A 16,857-nucleotide genomic window follows, 5' to 3' on the forward strand; every position below is an offset into this window, starting at 1 on the left:
TCCACAATATAGGAGATATGTTGTTTAAATGTTAGTAATGTTAGACACTCCTAGGTCTTTCACTTCACTTATGCGTTCGATTGAAGTATCCTGTAGTCGGTAGCTGAATTGGATGGCATCTTTTTACCGTGAGAAAGAGATCACCGAGCATTTTTTCTGGTTGACAATGATACGGTTTAATTTACACCATTCATCGAAAACTAGTAGCTGTTGCCGAAGCAAAATACAATCTTTAATTGATTTGATTTGAAGATAAATCTTGAGGTCATCAGCGTAAGATAGTCGAAGAATTCTAAGAAGGAGGTGGTCCCAGATGGCTGCCTCGCGCGATGCCTGATGTGAAAATGAACGGAGGTGCTTGATCATCTTCAATGTTAACACTTAGCTCTCGACCTGACATGTACGAACGAAACCATTCCAGAAGTCTGTCGTTGACGCCAAATCTTTCCATTTTCGTAATCGCAATATCGTGGTTTACCATGATATGGAAATGCTAATATCATCTTCCAAACTTGGACGTACATGTTCATAATAGAATTAGAGGCGAAAGTATAGAATTGATAGTTCCGTTAGGATACGGCAGGCATGAAGAATGTTTTTATAGAAGTCGATTTGAAAGCGAGCGGAGGGCAATATTTGTGATGGCACATATCACACGACCTTCCTTCTGCCAAGCTTCCGTATGAAGGGGGAGGGAAGAAATGAGAAAACAGAACTGTGCAATAAAAATCCTATTCGACTAAATGCTGATGTCATATTAGAAATTTGGAGACAGTACTCGTCGATAGCAAATCCTTCCGCACGCGATGGCATATGAGCAAATCAAACCACCTTCCTTTTGCCAGTGGAGATATATCAGCTTCCACACTGATATTCTTCCCACGACATCATGAGGCGATTGAAACTGTTAACGGGGGATGATGTGCAACCAGCTTCACTAGTGGCGATGGAGCCATAGTTACGGATGTGGATCGCTTCATCGCTAGTGAAACATAAGTCCAAATAGCGATTATTTTCATTAGCAATGGAATTGATCTGTTGTAGCGTGGCTGAACTGTAACTATCAAGAAGCTTCGTAGCTCCAGCGTGGAGACCGGAGAGACCAGCACTCGGGAAAAGGAAGCCGTTGGGGGAGTGTTCCAACGAGATACCTGGCAAGTTAAAGTCACCAAGTACGACAATGTGATCAATGGAATTAGCAGTCTCAAGGATCGACGAAACGGAATCGCAGTGAATTCCACCATAATTAATGAACGCATAATTAAGGAATGCATGAACGGGATTGGTTGGTTCTGAATTTTTTACTGGGTATGACAAGAATTTAAATTTTTAATAGTTTATCGTAAATAATCTTCACTTTCAATAAAATTGACAAATTGCTGGAAAGAGTCGATTGATATATAAATCCTTAAAATCCATCGAATAACGTTCAAAATCTTACATGATTTCGTGACGGCCCCAATTTTAGATTCTGATTTGACCCACAGTACCTTCGGGTAAAACGTTGTCCAACGTCAAAAACAGCCCATCGTTTGCAACTACAGCCTTCTTGGCACAGAAATAGAGCGAGAGCTTGAGCTTGATTGACTGCTCGTAGTTGCTACTCCATTATGACCAGATCAGCTGTTCTTGTACAGGGAACCAACAGATGTTTGCTTGGGACTAGCACACATCTTCAATGTACAAGTTCTGGTGATCTCATTTGTTAGGTCATACTGGCACCTGCCACGTTAGAATGCAAGTTAATGTAAGAAAGGGAGATGAAATGATGATGCAATCACGAGTTCATGCGGAATTTGTTGGAATTTTTGGGTTAGGTTGGACAGGCAGAGGTTCGTCTTGGTTAACGAGCTGCCAATGTGATAGATAGGAGAAGGCAACTGATGGCATTTCTAATTGGATGTAGGAAACGAGCTCTATAGTTCATTTCCAATTCTAGCAGATTACTGTTAGAATACTCAAGTTGAAGGTATAGGAATAGTAATGGAAACGGTATGGAAGTCCATTTCCAGTTCTAGCGATTGCTAGAACATGAGAAATATAGAAAAAGATACAAAGTAGGAGAATGGAACGGAACCTGGGATTGAACCTACGACCTCCTGCGTATGAGGCAGAAGCAGTAGCCATATGACTACCAAGCCCGCTCTTGGCACAGAAATAGAGCGAGAAATAAAAAATAGAAATGGCTTCTGCAGAAATAGAGCGAGTGAACCATGTGAAGGACCTCGGCGTGATCCTAGACTCGTAACTAGTATTCAAGCAACACTTCTCATACATCCTCGACAAAGCATCCAGAACTATGGGTTCATCTTCAGAGTTGCAAGAATTTCACCGACATATACTGTTAAAAAGCGCTCTATAACTCTCAGGCGCGTTCGACTATTCTGTTGTCTGGAGTTCGTCTTACAACAACGGTGCAGAGAGAATCGCATCTTTTCAATGCCGTTTCTTTCGATTCGCGCTTCATAGGCTACCTTGGCAGGATCCGTTTCACCTACCGAGTTGCGAAAGCCGATATCAGCTGATCAACTTGGAGCTACTTCACTCAAGGTCGACAAAGTCATTACCCAAAACCATCGCCGATACCCTTCAGGGACGAACCAACTGTGGAGCTATGTTGGAACAAATAGACCTGAACTTCCAGTCACGCACGCTCCGTAACAGCCATATGTTGAGGCTGCCCTTTAGTCGTACACATTATGGCATGCATGAAGCTATTCGTGGCCTACAGCCCGTGTCTTCAACAGAGTCGCATCCCTCTTCGATTTCCATGTCACACGGAGCATGCTACGCCGGACATTTTCATCGTTATTCGCAGATATAAACAGGCGAAGTCAATGACAATGCTTGTTCAAATGGTTTATACCTACTTTGTATGATCTCTTGACAACATAATTTTGGGTGTCCTACGAAAGGCGGAATACAAAAGGCAGAATGAACAAAAGGCGGACCGATACAAAAGGCAGAAACACGAAAGGCGGAATCACAAAAGGCATAATCACGAAAGGCAGAATGGCATTAGGCTGTTTTAACTTATGCGGACATATTGAACTAACAGATTAAATAGCGTGATTCTCCTTTCGCTATAAAAATATATACTTTGGCCGTTGATCGGCCAGATGCATGTTTTCTTGTTGTTTAGTTTGGAGACCTTCCGTAGCTCAGGGATAAGGCACTTAATAACGCTGGATGTGCTCAATAGAAATTAAGCTAAGAGACTGTTAGTGTTTCAGTTGTGAGATGAGATTTCAATAGATAGAAAGGGGCTACCCCGTTTGGCATAAAGTCATTTGATATTAAGCCGTTTGTCATAATGGTCATTTGGCATAACGCAATGAAAATGATCTTATTTTCAATAATCATTTTCTTTACGCAACTTTAAACTGGATTTCACCATAGACTTCTTGATATTTACAATGAAGAATCCAAGATACATGCTTTCAAAGAAGGCACCATCAACTCTTTTCCATTATCCAGAGCTTCTTCTTCTTCTTCTTCATTGGCATTACATCCCCCACTGGGACATTGCCGCCTCGCAGCTTAGTGTTCAATTAGCACTTCCACAGTTATTAACTGCGAGGTTTCTAAGCCAAGTTACCATTTCTGCATTCGTATATCATGAGGCTAACACGATGATACTTTTATGCCCAAGGAAGTCGAGACAATCTTCAATCCGAAAATTGTCTAGACCGGCACCGGGAATCGAACCCAGACCTTCAGCATGGTCTTGCTTTGTAGCCGCGCATCTTACCGCACGGCTAAGGAGGGCCCTTATTATCCAGAGCTCTCGCGTATATTTAAAGAAGGAATGATCTCCCTTTTTGCATTCCACCGAACAAATGCCTGCGTTAAAAGAAGGCAGCATCAACTCTTTTACATTATCCTGAGCTATTGCGTAATTTGAAAGAAAGAATAGTCTCCCCTTTTGCATTGCACCGAGCAAACGTGTGCTTTAAGGTCACTCCTGACGGAATCCAAGTTTCAAAGTGCTCGCGTTTTCGGGGGCACACCACTCGATACGGAGGCGGCGCACAACTGTCATTTTTGTTGATTTCGCTTTGCTGCGTCGCAGCATGCGTGAAATAATAAAAATGACAGTTGTGCGTTGCTTCCGTATCGAGTGGTGTGCCCCCGAAAACGCGAGCACTTTGAAACTTGGATTCCGTCAGGAGTGACCTTAAAAGAAAGTGCACATCATGCGTTTCGCCCTGGGTGGTGCGGATAGAATCGATTTGGTTCTTAAAGTGAAGCCAAAATTTTCTATTGTGCCGGAGCCAAACATTGAAGATTGTGGTTATGTTCGTTTTAGACCTTATATTGAGAAGTATTATTATTTGCGATTATTTGGGGAAAAAATATAAATAAACTTAGTTTGAATTTTGCATTCTTTTTAGCAAATATATTCACATTACATTTCGAGTGGAAAATTAGTAGGAATGCAACTAAAATGCACTCGTTACGAGATTTCACGAGATTCAGCAGCTGATTGGAGCAGGAATGTATGTAAACCATCGTAAAGTCATGTAGAGTCTCGCGCATTTGTGCGCCTTCATGCAGCATGGAAAGAGAAATTCGAAGAGCGGGAAATGTTTGACAGTCAAGTAACTGCAAAATAATTTTGCTTATGGGATTGATTTCAAAATATCCCGCTACTCGCTTGAGAGCACAAAAGCGGCTCTATCCGCAGCACCCAGGTTCCGCCTAATCTCGAGCGACCGTTTTATTTAAAAAAGTAATATAAACGAAAATTCAATAAAATAGAATAACTTTTACTTTTTCTTTTTGGGGAATAATACGTTGTTTGGAATGGTCTTCTAGATATATTCTGGGAAAAAGATTCAAATGGAAATCGGTGATATTCTAACAATTATTGTCCGGCTCCTACACACTTGTATTGTATTGTCCGGCTCCTACACACTTGCATTGGGCGCCGTTGCTGATGAAGCAAGTGTGTAGGAGCCGGACAATACTAAATACTCATCCTACTTGGTTGACATGTGTACAAAAATACATTTGAGAGAGTTAGTTCTGAAAATGTATTGCGAGAGATCGGCTGGTACCTGGTGCTGGGAATTTGGTTTCATCAGTACCCGCTAAGCTGCGGAGGACGTCGGAGGTCCTTCGTAGCTTAGTAGGGAAAGCACCTGTCATGCGAACTGGGGTCGTGGGATCAAACCCCACCGAAGGGGCGGTTACCCTCCAATACCTTTTCCGAACTAAATCTATCACATGTTGTACATATGCATAATCAAGTTTCAGACATAGTAATTAATTTCCACACCGGGTGGCTTAATACCCGGCATATAGGCAATTAACTTTGAATGTGCACAAAGAAATTACTGAATTCGTGAATTCGTACCAGTGACGTGGTGATCACTGTACCAAGACAGGCCTGTCTTGGTACAGTGATCACCACGTCACTATCCAAGCCGTTCCTGGGTGGACGTTAGGCAGAATAACAGCGATTTCAACAATGTTTGTTCTCTCATATGGCCCTCTGCTAATCTTCAGTTTCTATTCATTTCACACTTGCCGCTCGCTTGCGATGTCAATCGAATCTGTATCTTCATTACTTTCATCTACTCCCTTTCGCTTTGAGTAGTATAATTATCACCGAAAAAAGCCAATAAATTAATTTCGATAAAGTCACGCGGTGATCAAAGCTTTCCTAATTATTTTCACCTTTTGTAATTACGCCTTATGATATAGTCCGCCTTTTGTTACAAGTATAAGAAAGTCTGCCTTTCGAGTTTCTGCCTTTTGTGATTCCGCCATTCGTGTTTCCGCCTTTTGTTAGTGTCCCAGTTTTTTCGATTACTTCGAATCCTGTCTGTTCCACGGTTTTCCACGGTTCGTTTAACACCCTGAATAAAACTTGAAGCCTGAATAGGCTATTGCGTAACCTGTGGCAGACCCATGCTAAATATTCAATATAACATTAAATTTGTAACGTAAAATAAATAAAACACCTTTCTCCACCTTGCATAACATAAAAAATTGACTGAACAATACAATGAGCGGACATTATATATGAAATAAGCAACAAACCGGCCAAACTGCTTCAATTCGACCAAATGATACTTTTATGCAAATAATATTGGTACCTATCAATTAGAGCGAACTGGTCCCAATAGCCAGAACAAGAATGCAATATGGCAATAATATTGTCAGTTCTCGTTATGAGCTTCGTTCATTCTAATACACAAATGTCACACTGAACGGTTCTGAAAATAATAACTTTGAACACATTAGTGAATAATTACCAGTATTTTCCAACAATGTTTTAGGAGTGTTAGGATTGTTGATGATCTCGATGAGCTGTGCCAAAACCAGTGGAATGTATGGTTTCGTGTCTTCACCTGCAATGCAATTAAAAAAATATTATCATAAACAAAACGTAACTAAATTCGGATTCGAAACCAAACGTACGTAGCTTTATGCTGATTTCGCCTATGGCCCACGTCGCATTATTGCATACCGAAATGTACTCCGGGTTTAAATTCTGACCCAATATGGGCAAAAAGTCGGCAATAAACGGATGGACGTGCTGGAAGCAAGCCTTCGTCAAGTCCCCAAGTAATGCAAACGAAGACTGTCGAACCTGTAAAGGTAACAATATACGTTTAGTATACTATACTATAACAAACAATTCAAATTACATCTACTGACCTCAGGCATCGAATCCTGCATACACTGATAGAGCAGCTGCATAATGTTGCTACTGACCACCAACGATTCAATGTGGCCATCGAGTCCTTCAGCCAACCCGGACAGCAAATCCAATGCCACAATCATGAAATCCTTATCCGGCAACTCAAATTGACCAGGACTCGCGGTACTCGCCAAATCCTGATTCAATGTTTGCTGGATCAATGATATGCATCTTCTATACACAGGCTCGCAGTACGGGAGGAATCCAGATTGCAGAGCAGTGGCCACACTGGATAGACACTCCAGCAGTGGAAATAGGTCTTTGTCTTCGTCCTTCAGCATATTCCATTTTTGAATCAGCGGTGGCATCAGCATGTTAATGTACTCAGGTTTGTTCAAATGATGACCGACAGAATCCGCCAATGTCCCGATGGCGTCGTACAGGATAAGAAGATTTTTATGTTGATATTTACCAAAGGCGAATACCAACGTTTTCAGTATAAATCCTAAATAAGGAACCAATTCCGTACATGCTTCTTCTTCGAGAGTGGCGAAAGCAGAACATGCTGCTTCCTGGACACGTTTGTTAGCATCGAGGATTCGCTTGAGCAGTTCCTCCATCAAAGGTTTCAAGTATTGGTCGTGAGGCTGACTGACCACCCAATGGGCATATCGCGACAATGTCCAACAAGTGATCGCGCGCACCAAGGCTTTCTTGTCCGACAGGCACGATATTAGGTACGGAATAAGCTCTGGCAGATGTGGTATCATACCGTTCATGCATCCCTCGGCGATAGCGCCCAGAGCCAAGATACCACTTTCTTTGATCTGCCAGTCCTGGTGGAACAAAGTTTCTTTCAGTATAGGCAAGAGGATTGGGAGGAAATCATCTTTGAAGACATTTGCAAGGACATCCAATGCTGCTGCGCTGCACTTACGCAGATTCCAGTCGGACAGATTACTGTCATCGTCCATGTCGTCATATGGATCATCCATGTCCTCTTCCTCATCGTTGCCCTCCATTGGCCTAGTAACCTGGTCCTGCGAGTTTATGTTGCCTGCTTTCTGCGTATGGGTTCGCGACTTATGGAACCTTGGTTTAATGTCTTCTTCGCGATCCGGAATCATTTCATCCTCCTCGACATCTCCCTGTGGATGTATAAAAGAAGAAGCGTTAGATAGTTTACTCAAACGAAAACCTCACTATGCTTTGACTACTTCAACTAATAACAACTTGGTAGCTGCTCTACTAACCTTTAAGATGATGATATCGATATCGGAGTACCTCATACCCCGAACAAGCACCGGTGCCAATTGCGCCAGATGTGGTGTCAGAGCTTCTTTGCAAATTGATTGCTCAGCCAACGAGAGCCAAAACTCACAAGCTTCGAGAGCAGTTTCATCAGGATCCTGCGTTCGAATCAACATGTACTCGATGATGTTATTCATATGGGGCATCAACCGATCCATGCGGACTTCCAGTAGCATGACCAAACCACGGCAAACGTTCTTCCGCACTTCGCGATCTTCATCCGAGGAAAGGTGGAACAGATTCTCAATAAACGTATCGATATGTAGCATCAGGGCTTGCGTTCGATTGATTATAAATTGGTTGATGCAAGCAATTGCATGGGAGCGGATTTTTGGGCTAGAGTGCCGGAAAAATTGCAGGAATTTAGGAATCATAATATTAAGCGGACGATTCAGGGCAGCACTATCCAAGGTATCGGCCGAATCTTCACATATTTTCTGCAACGCACCAAAAGCGCCCTCGCAAACACTGTACTCCTGCGAATCGAGCATATCACACAAAGTCGGGAGTAGTTCGGGCCACGTCTGGAGCCCTCCCTTGTTGGCAATTGTCGTGATAAGAATACCCACTGTGGCCCGGATTAGTGGCGATGGATCCCCCAGTGCCATTAAGCATTCTTGCTTGATGTACTCAATTATCGCAGGCTGCAGATGGGTTCCGTGGATGCGGATGTTGTTTTTCAGAATCAGTCCTGACAAAGAGCGCGTTGGTTCATCTTCCGTTTTTAACTTTGTAAGCACATATATTAGATAGTTGTTAAAATCTGGAAATTGGTTCAATTCTTCTAGTTTCTGTAAAGAGATAAAAAAAATGTTAATATTTCACAAAGGTCACAAAGCTTATATCGTGGTTGTCATACGAAAGCGAAGACTATCAATCAGCCCTATTTTCAACAGAAAATTGTGGAACAGTAAGCAAAAAAAACTTGTAAACAAACAATAAACATAAACAAATCAATATGTTCTGAATTAATTTATTTCAAGCTTATCCGTATCCGTGATATGGAACCGACAGACTTTTTCAACGGGCTATTGCGCTACACCACACTATTCGAATATGAAGAATTGTAATGTAGAGCAGGCTACGCTCCAGTAGACCCGTAGAGCCATTGAAGAGGAACATCGCTACACTAAATAACAAATAATATGTTGAATGATGCCACCCATTTCCATTTCATCAAATAGTTTTTAAACGCATCATGAATTCACGACACAATCGAAACTTCCACTAATGATAATCTGCATTTCAAATTTGCAAAGCCTATCATAAGCCAAACCACGAGCAACCAGAGACGCGTCAAACGATATACATACCATCTGAACGGCACGCTGAATCGCATTGTCCGTCGATTGCGATTGCTTCAGCAGGGTAATGATTTGGTTCAGTCCGTCCGGCTGCGGTTCCCACGTCATTTTGTTGCTGGAGTTTCGGTTTTTTAATCTCTGCTATGTTTCAGTAGTTAGCAAGCTCCACCGGCCGTTGTTGTTGCTGTTGTGCTGCCAACGACAGAGGCCCGTTATAAATTCGTGGCGAACTAATTCGCGCCACAAAAGAACAACAAGAGAAAGGCCAAATCTCGGGTGTGGTTGTTTGGTAGTTCTTCGAAACGAGAGGGAAATTTAGGTTTGCTCACCGGCAGCTTCCACCACGGTTTTCTCCCCCGATAGTTTGTTCTGTTCTTTATTTTTTAAACTCGTTTTTCCTTATTATCGTGCCCGATGGCCAGAGAGGGGAGATTCTACTTCTTGTTTTGGTTTTCTGACCACGCATCCAGTTCGCACGAAAGGGTCACGCGGCGGAGAAATCCTGAAATGCAAATAAAAAAATGATAAAATTAGTAAAGTTGCATCGACAACTAGGCGTTGAACTCCTTTTGATACATATTTTTGCATTAATTAGATACCGCATTTGATTTAGTTAATATTTGATTTAAGGACATAGTTAGAAGAGTACCACAATGGCCGTCAATATGGCACCGGACCTTCCACGGGTCGTTACCACACCTCCCGCACTCCTCTCCCACCAACATTCGAATGCATCGAACAGCATCGAACAAAAGTTTAATATTCAAATTACTAACCTGCTCACAGCATATTTATTTACTTCCCGTGATAATTATCATGTTTCTTCTAAGAGTCCTATGCATTTCGGCTCAAATTATAGAATAAATCAGCAGCTTCGTGCCAATTTAATAGCCGTTCGCGATTTGGTGGGCTTATTACTGCACTTCACTTCCTCTCAAAGGGCATTGAAAAAATCAAGTTTTCATACACTTCTCCGCACATGAGCAGCCCGAAATGTTGATGGAATGCCAATTAAACATCACTTTTTGAAATCAGTCACTTGTTTGAAGCGAAAACTTAATATAAACTGCTATTTTTGATCAAAAAAAACCACTAAAAACTGATCGCGGAGCGAATGTAAACACCGACAGCAGCAGCAGCAAACTAATATTTAGGGTGGCTCAAAAATTATTTTGCTCCGCCACGCTCAGTCGAATATGTTTCATATTCTGGGTGTCTTCCGATGGTTTGGGCTGGTTTGAATAGGGGCTTACAGTGCACAGGTCGTTTCAGGTTTGTATGACAGTTGATATGGCGAGGTTGAATTTTACATTATTCTGATTGTGGCGCTTCGTCATTGGGCCCTGGCGAGGGGGGGAGCATATGATTGGATGAAATATTCTAGAGCTTTGACTCCATAGACAATGCACATTGAATTGTCGTTCCGATAGTTGTGAGTCGATTTTATTCGAGGTTGCCAATCTTTAGCATGATAATTAGGCTTCTCCGAAAGCATCAGTGAAACGTGTAATTCAACAAAATAGCCAGAATTTGTCTGTGATATCTATCGCACCAGGAACAGATACTTCATACAAAAAGTGTGACATGGGAGTGAGCCAAGGAGTGAGCGGGGTATAAAATGCTATTTTTTGCGTTACGTAATCAATGGATATTTCTCAAGGTGCGGTTTTCATTCAGCTATGTGGGCTCTCTTTTCGCCAGCGTTTGGAGGAGAGGCACTGTAGTCAGTGTAATGAAAGGTTTAGTCTACCATACTAGCTTTCATATAAACTTGAACCGGCTTGTGCCCAATCAGTTTTTGTTCAAATTGGCTTTTGGAATACACTCGGAACATGGGACGGAATCGATTGAGCGTGGTGGAGCTGGGTCGTTTTTAGAACCACCCTACTAATATTCTTTGCTTTTTTATAAATACTACACCAATACTACTACAGTATATGACAGTTTTTATTGTACCAATACTTTCAAAGCTTTGTTTTGGTACTCAACCCACTTTCACCTTAAGCAAGGATGATATCCATTATTTAGTACTAAATTGAGTGCGATATATCGCGAATCCACGTAGCAAGGTTATCTGCTGTGAATTGCAAGTCAGTCCCATCTGCATTTTAATCAATTTTGAGTTAGAACCGGGATTCACTTTATTTTTATTTATTTTTTTTTTGCCCCTTAGGATTGCTATGATCGGGGTGGGTTTTTGAAAGTTGACAAGTGATTATGCCGGAAGAACTAGTCTACTTTGACCAAATGAACACCGGACTGTGGGAATCAGCTAACATAATCCTCTTGAACACTTTCAGGAATGTGGTTTTGTCAGTCAAGTCAGTCACATAGGACAAAGTTTAGTCAAAATGTAAATTTGAGTATGTCAGTATTGTTTGTATGTACGTGAGGCGTTGATTATTTATTGAGCCATTTCTATTATTGTGAGTTGTATAATTAATGTAAAACACTACAAGTCTTGTATTCTATATTTTAGATATGTCATTGTCATTGTGTTGTTGTCGGTTGTCTGTTAAGTTTCAACATAAAGGACTTGTATAACTTTGTCTTATTAGTGTTTTAGTCATTGTTAGTGTTCTAATCAACAAGAAACTACACTTTCGTTTAGCGATGAAACTCGATTTCAATCAGCTCAAGAATATAGTGTAGGCTTACTATGACTGGTATAAATCGGGCTATAGGTACCACAGAGTGTAGGACCAACTAGAAATACAGCGTTTTTAGATTTATAAGTATTCAAGAATTCAACAATTTCAGTTTAATCTCACATATTGGTTCAATTTCACCGTACAACGATTCAGGTCCAATACACTTGGCACAACGATTCTCTCGTACGTGCACCTATTTAGGGTTACATTTTAGGTTACTCATTTAGAGAAAATAAACGAATTCTATATCTTACGTTCCCAACGCTATTTGGAACCAACACTATTTAAAAGATGATTCGATTAGATAATGCGCTAGACTAACTACAGATAGTTTAGATTTACTGAGTTAGAATATCAAATTCAATAATTGTCCGTAAACTAATAATCACTGGTAATCATCCACGTTCTCATAATTTGTTCTCGGTTTGTTGTCATCGGGTAGCGTCACAAAAGCTGGTGTGAGTGAGTCTCGCAGGGCTGTAGAGCACATTCAAGGTTGCCAGATTGCACAGCAACATTCCCACCCCCGCAACACTGTCCGCTATGGACAGTTTTACTCGGATTCCCCACATCTAGAACAGCCAAATTACATACTGGTCTACGCAGAAATCCCGACCTTGTCAGGACTGCCGCCCTTCGTATGCGCCCATCCGGTCCAGGATGGATTTCCGACACTTGTCCTCGTAACCAACTATTCCTTTTTGAGCTTTCTGCTAAGAGAACAAGATCTCCTACTTCGATAGGTTTGATATCGTTGAACCATTTAGTCCGTCTGCAAATTGTCGGCAGATACTCTTTTAGCCAACGATGCCAGAATAGATCTACCTGGTGACGAAGTTGTGTCCAGTTGTTAAGAAGTGCTTCACGGTCATCAGTGCGGTTTGCGGGTGGTTGCTTGACTCCACTGCTACTTCCGAGCAAAAAGTGGTTTGGTGTAAGTGCTTCTTGTTCTTCAGATTCTAAGGGTAGGTACGTTAAGGGCCTGGAATTAACTATACCTTCAGCTTCCGCAAGCAACGTTAGAAAACCCTCGTCGTGCAACTTTCTTCCAGTGTCTATACTCTCAATAGCTACCTTAACGGAGCGTACCATACGCTCCCATGCTCCACCCATATGTGGAGCCGACGGAGCGTTGAAAAACCATTTAGTTTTGGCGTTGGTGAACGTCTCCGCCAGACTCTCACTGATTTGCTGTCTAAGCAACCTTTCTGCCCCCTGAAAGTTGGTGCCGTTATCAGTGTAGACTTCCAAGGGTGCCCCTCGGCGTGCGATAAATCGTCGGAAACAGGTGATGCAGCTCTCCGTACTGAGAGTATACGCAACTTCAAGGTGGACTGCCCTTATAGTTAAACATGTAAACAGGGCGACCCACCGCTTTGCGAGACTTCGTCCGACTTTCACCAGAACTGGACCGAAATAATCCACACCAACATACGAGAAGGGGCGCTCAAACGATGCTAGTCTCGCTGCAGGTAGTGGCGCCATCTTCGGTGTAGTTGGTTGTGATTTATGTATTTTGCACCACTGGCATGATCTGGCGGTTTTCCGAACAGCTGCCCGAAGATGAGAAATGTAGAAATTCTGCCTTATCTCATTCACCACCGTCTCGTAGTTTATGTGATGATTCGTGCGGTGGTAGTGATTTAGAAGTAGGAGCGTCGTGGGATGATACGTCGATAGTATAATGGGGTACTTCATGTCAAATCGGGTGTTTGTTGCCGCGCCAATACGCCCATTCTGTCTAAGTACTCCATTTTCATCTATGTAAGGAGATAACTTGTAGATCTTTGAGGATTTTTCTACTTTGCCGTTCGCCTGCTTCAACTGAGAAACCTCATCCGGGAATGATTCTTGCTGACTAAGCCGCCATATGATAGTTTCCGCAATTCCAAGCTCTTCAGAGCTCAGCGACGTCACGATCCGTTGACCTTTACTTCTTCGAGCATTGTTGATGAACCGCACCATATAAGCAACCGATCTCACTAGCCTTGTCCATTTGGAGAACCTTTTGAATTCTACTGTAGGTTCATATTTCTGGACACCATGAACAAAACAGGTTCGAAGTTCTTCTTCAGTGACCATGTTCTGCCTGCATTTTTGATGCGGCCAGTGTTGCTCGGGACGGTACAGAAACTCCGGCCCTTGGAACCACCTCCCTTCCGAAGAAAGACTGGGTCCTCTACCCCATTTTGTGGCTTCGTCTGCACAATTCATATTTGTGGGTACCCATTTCCACTCTTTGCTTTCGGTCAAAGTTAGAATCTCACCGATACGGCATGCAACGTATTGTCTATATCTGCGGGCATCGGATCGTATCCAAGCTAGAACTGTGCTAGAATCTGACCAGAAAACCTTTTTTTCGATAGTAATAGTGTGATTCTTGCTTACGAAAGAAGCCAGTATGGACAAGGGCTTTAGTGGAGCTACCTTTGTCTTGGCGGTGACAAGGTTACAGATAATAGTTCCATCAGAAATAAGGAAACGGAAATAAGCGGCAGCAGCGTAGGCTTCTTCGCTGGCATCTACAAATAAGTGCAGCTGGGCGGAATGGATCGATGAAGAGACATTTCCAGCAATGTAACAACGCGGAATTCGAATGCTGTCAATTTTACTTAATACGTTTATCCATTTTACCCATTGATTGAATTCTCCATCACCAATTTCATCATCCCAGTCGCTTCCTGATCGCCATATCGATTGGATCAAAACCTTTCCGTGTACGGTATACATAGCCAACATGCCGAGAGGATCAAAGAGTGACATGATGCAACGTAAAACTTGCCGTTTTGTTGGTCGTCGTCCGACATGAATGATCTCTGCTATGTCCTTCCGCATCTGCGTTGAAAATCCCAATACGTCGCTTGCTTGTCAACCACAGCATACCAAGTACTCTTTCCGTTCCACTGGTTTTGTCCAGATGCAGATCTTTAGTGGCCAGAATAGTCGTTTCACCCAAGTGGCGAGGCAGATTTGAACAATTGGAACGCCAACCACGAATGTCGAAGCCAGCTTTTCCATGAATCATCTTTACCTCAGCCGCCACACGATAAGCCTCGTCAACGGTGTCGAAACTATCTAAATAGTCGTCCACATAATGGCACCTGATGATTCCCTCTACAGCTCTGGGGTAGTCTTTCGCAAAGTCCTCGGCATTTCTGTTCTTAATGTATTGAGCACTACACGGTGAACAGCTGGAGCCAAAGGAGGCCACGTCCATGATGTAAATGCATGGCTGTTGCTTTGGGTCTTCTCGCATTAAAAATCGTTGCGCGTTGCGGTCTTCAGAGCGTATGCGGAGTTGGTGAAACATTTCACGTATGTCGCCGCTAATTGCCACCGGTTTTTCACGAAAGCGGAATAAGACAGCGGGGAGAGGGTTAAGTAGGTCAGGACCTTTTAGCAGAACTGTGTTGAGGGATATACCGTCCACTTTGGCTGCAGCATCCCATACCAGCCTGATCTTTCCCGGCTTTCTAGGATTAGTCACAACACCGATGGGCAGGTACCAAATCCGGCGCGGATCAGCATCTAATAATTCCTTCTCCGTAGCGCGATGAGCATATCCTTTACTCTGGTACTCACTAATTTTTGTAGTACGCTAGCTTTTAGCGACGGTTTGCCACACATTTTCTTCTCCAAGCATTCTAATCGCCGAAGTGCCATAAAGTAACTCTCCGGAAACTCAAATTTGTCGAATCTCCAAAGTAGCCCGGTTTCAAAACGATCCGGAAGCCGCACTGTCGTTTCTACTAGGATCCTCCTTGCTCTTGTGGTCTCAGTTGACTCCAATTCCAATAAAGGTTTTGATCCAGCATCTTCCTGTTCGAAATATTCCCTAACTAGGGTTTCTTACCCCATTCCCGGCCTAATTTGCATACGACTGCATTATTTAATTGATATTTATGACAGGAAGCAACTTTTCCTGAATTTTGTGGGCTGTATAATACTGCATTGAGGTTCACTTCTGATTAAAAAATAGCTATCCGTGCTAAATATCGTTCAAAATGCTTTTATTTGATTTTAATTAACGAGTTGCAGCACTCATTTCAGTCATAGCGATTTAATTTCCGGCCCACTTCCAAACCAGTTCCCGGCCTAAGCAAAATTTCGCTCAATCTCTCAACATTTTACTCTCTTTCTCTCTCGGGACGGTAGAAAATGAGACGTAAACAAAAATATGCACGTTCCACGACAACAAGATGCCAGATGGTATTTTTCATAATCATTTTTATTTGGTCGAGAAGATATATTTACTCATCCAAATTTCTTTCAAATACTTAAAAACAATTATTTTTTTACCTTTTGAAATCGAGAGAATTATAAATAACATGATAGCGTCAACGTATTAGACAGTTTTCCTATTAACAATGAAGGATCATTTTCATACTCCTGACGTTTTGGCAGCAGGCAAGAAGTTCGTGGGCCGAGGTGATTTTTTGTTCGGTTTGAGGATACATTTTAAAATGTATTCTAATGTGTTTAAATAAGTTCTAGTGAAACGAAAAATTAGGAAGAATTGAAGCGCGTGTGTTTAGAATTATGGTGTGGTGATTAACAGCTTCAAGCAATGGTTGTATCGAGCACTGTGACGATTTTCAGGTAGGTGTTTATTTGATGATACCGTTTTGTAAAAGTGGAAAGAATCACTCCGGCTCAGTGGTGTGGCATCGGAGAGCGAAATTTTGAAATATACATTTTTGTTTTCTACAATTGGATCAATTAGGAGTAAAACAAGTGGTTGAAAAATATTGAGTATTGTGAAAAATAAATGGGAGACTTTTTAAAAATTATCAATCATGAACCTACGGCTTTCAAACAGTATAAATCATTAGTTTTCTGTGCAGTGAGCCGGGAACCGGGTCCATAGGCCCAAGTAGTGATTTACCCTACTTCGTGCAGATCCTTTTCAGAGTTTGCTTGAAGAATGTGGCAACTTACA

At 42.1% G+C, this 16,857-nt stretch overlaps 2 protein-coding genes across 5 annotated transcripts in view; both read right to left on the reverse strand.

The window, feature by feature from the left end:
- LOC134211620 (transportin-1) overlaps positions 1-16,857 on the reverse strand; it is a 77,771-nt gene that overhangs the window by 46,220 nt on the left and 14,694 nt on the right. For 3 of the 4 annotated variants that reach the window (XM_062688688.1, XM_062688686.1, XM_062688685.1), the window contains exons 2-6: positions 9,277-9,769; positions 7,906-8,754; positions 6,670-7,800; positions 6,430-6,601; positions 6,264-6,359 (exon numbers count right to left, since the gene is read on the reverse strand). In XM_062688688.1, coding sequence (XP_062544672.1) covers positions 6,264-6,359; positions 6,430-6,601; positions 6,670-7,800; positions 7,906-8,754; positions 9,277-9,375 — 2,347 coding nt within the window. In that variant the 5' untranslated portion in view covers positions 9,376-9,769. The remainder of the gene's footprint in view (positions 1-6,263; positions 6,360-6,429; positions 6,602-6,669; positions 7,801-7,905; positions 8,755-9,276; positions 9,770-16,857) is intronic. The other variant, XM_062688687.1, reaches the window with a different exon arrangement.
- LOC134209541 (uncharacterized) lies at positions 12,304-13,883 on the reverse strand. Its single transcript, XM_062685519.1, has 2 exons — positions 12,917-13,883; positions 12,304-12,395 (listed from the first exon to the last, which is right to left on the reverse strand). The coding sequence occupies exons 1-2, from the start codon at positions 13,881-13,883 to the stop codon at positions 12,304-12,306; spliced, it is 1,059 nt and encodes a 352-aa protein (XP_062541503.1).

This window comes from Armigeres subalbatus, chromosome 2, assembly GCF_024139115.2.
Source record: "Armigeres subalbatus isolate Guangzhou_Male chromosome 2, GZ_Asu_2, whole genome shotgun sequence".
NCBI classification, from domain to species: Eukaryota; Metazoa; Arthropoda; class Insecta; order Diptera; family Culicidae; genus Armigeres; species Armigeres subalbatus.

Coding starts and splice junctions, on each gene's coding strand:
- LOC134209541 (XM_062685519.1), bottom strand. CDS start 13,883: ATGGTGCGGTTCATCAACAATGCTCGAAGAAGTAAAGGTCAACGGATC. Junction 12,396..12,916: donor GTTGCTTGCGGAAGCTGAAG/GTATAGTTAATT, acceptor TGTGCTCTACAG/CCCTGCGAGACTCACTCACA.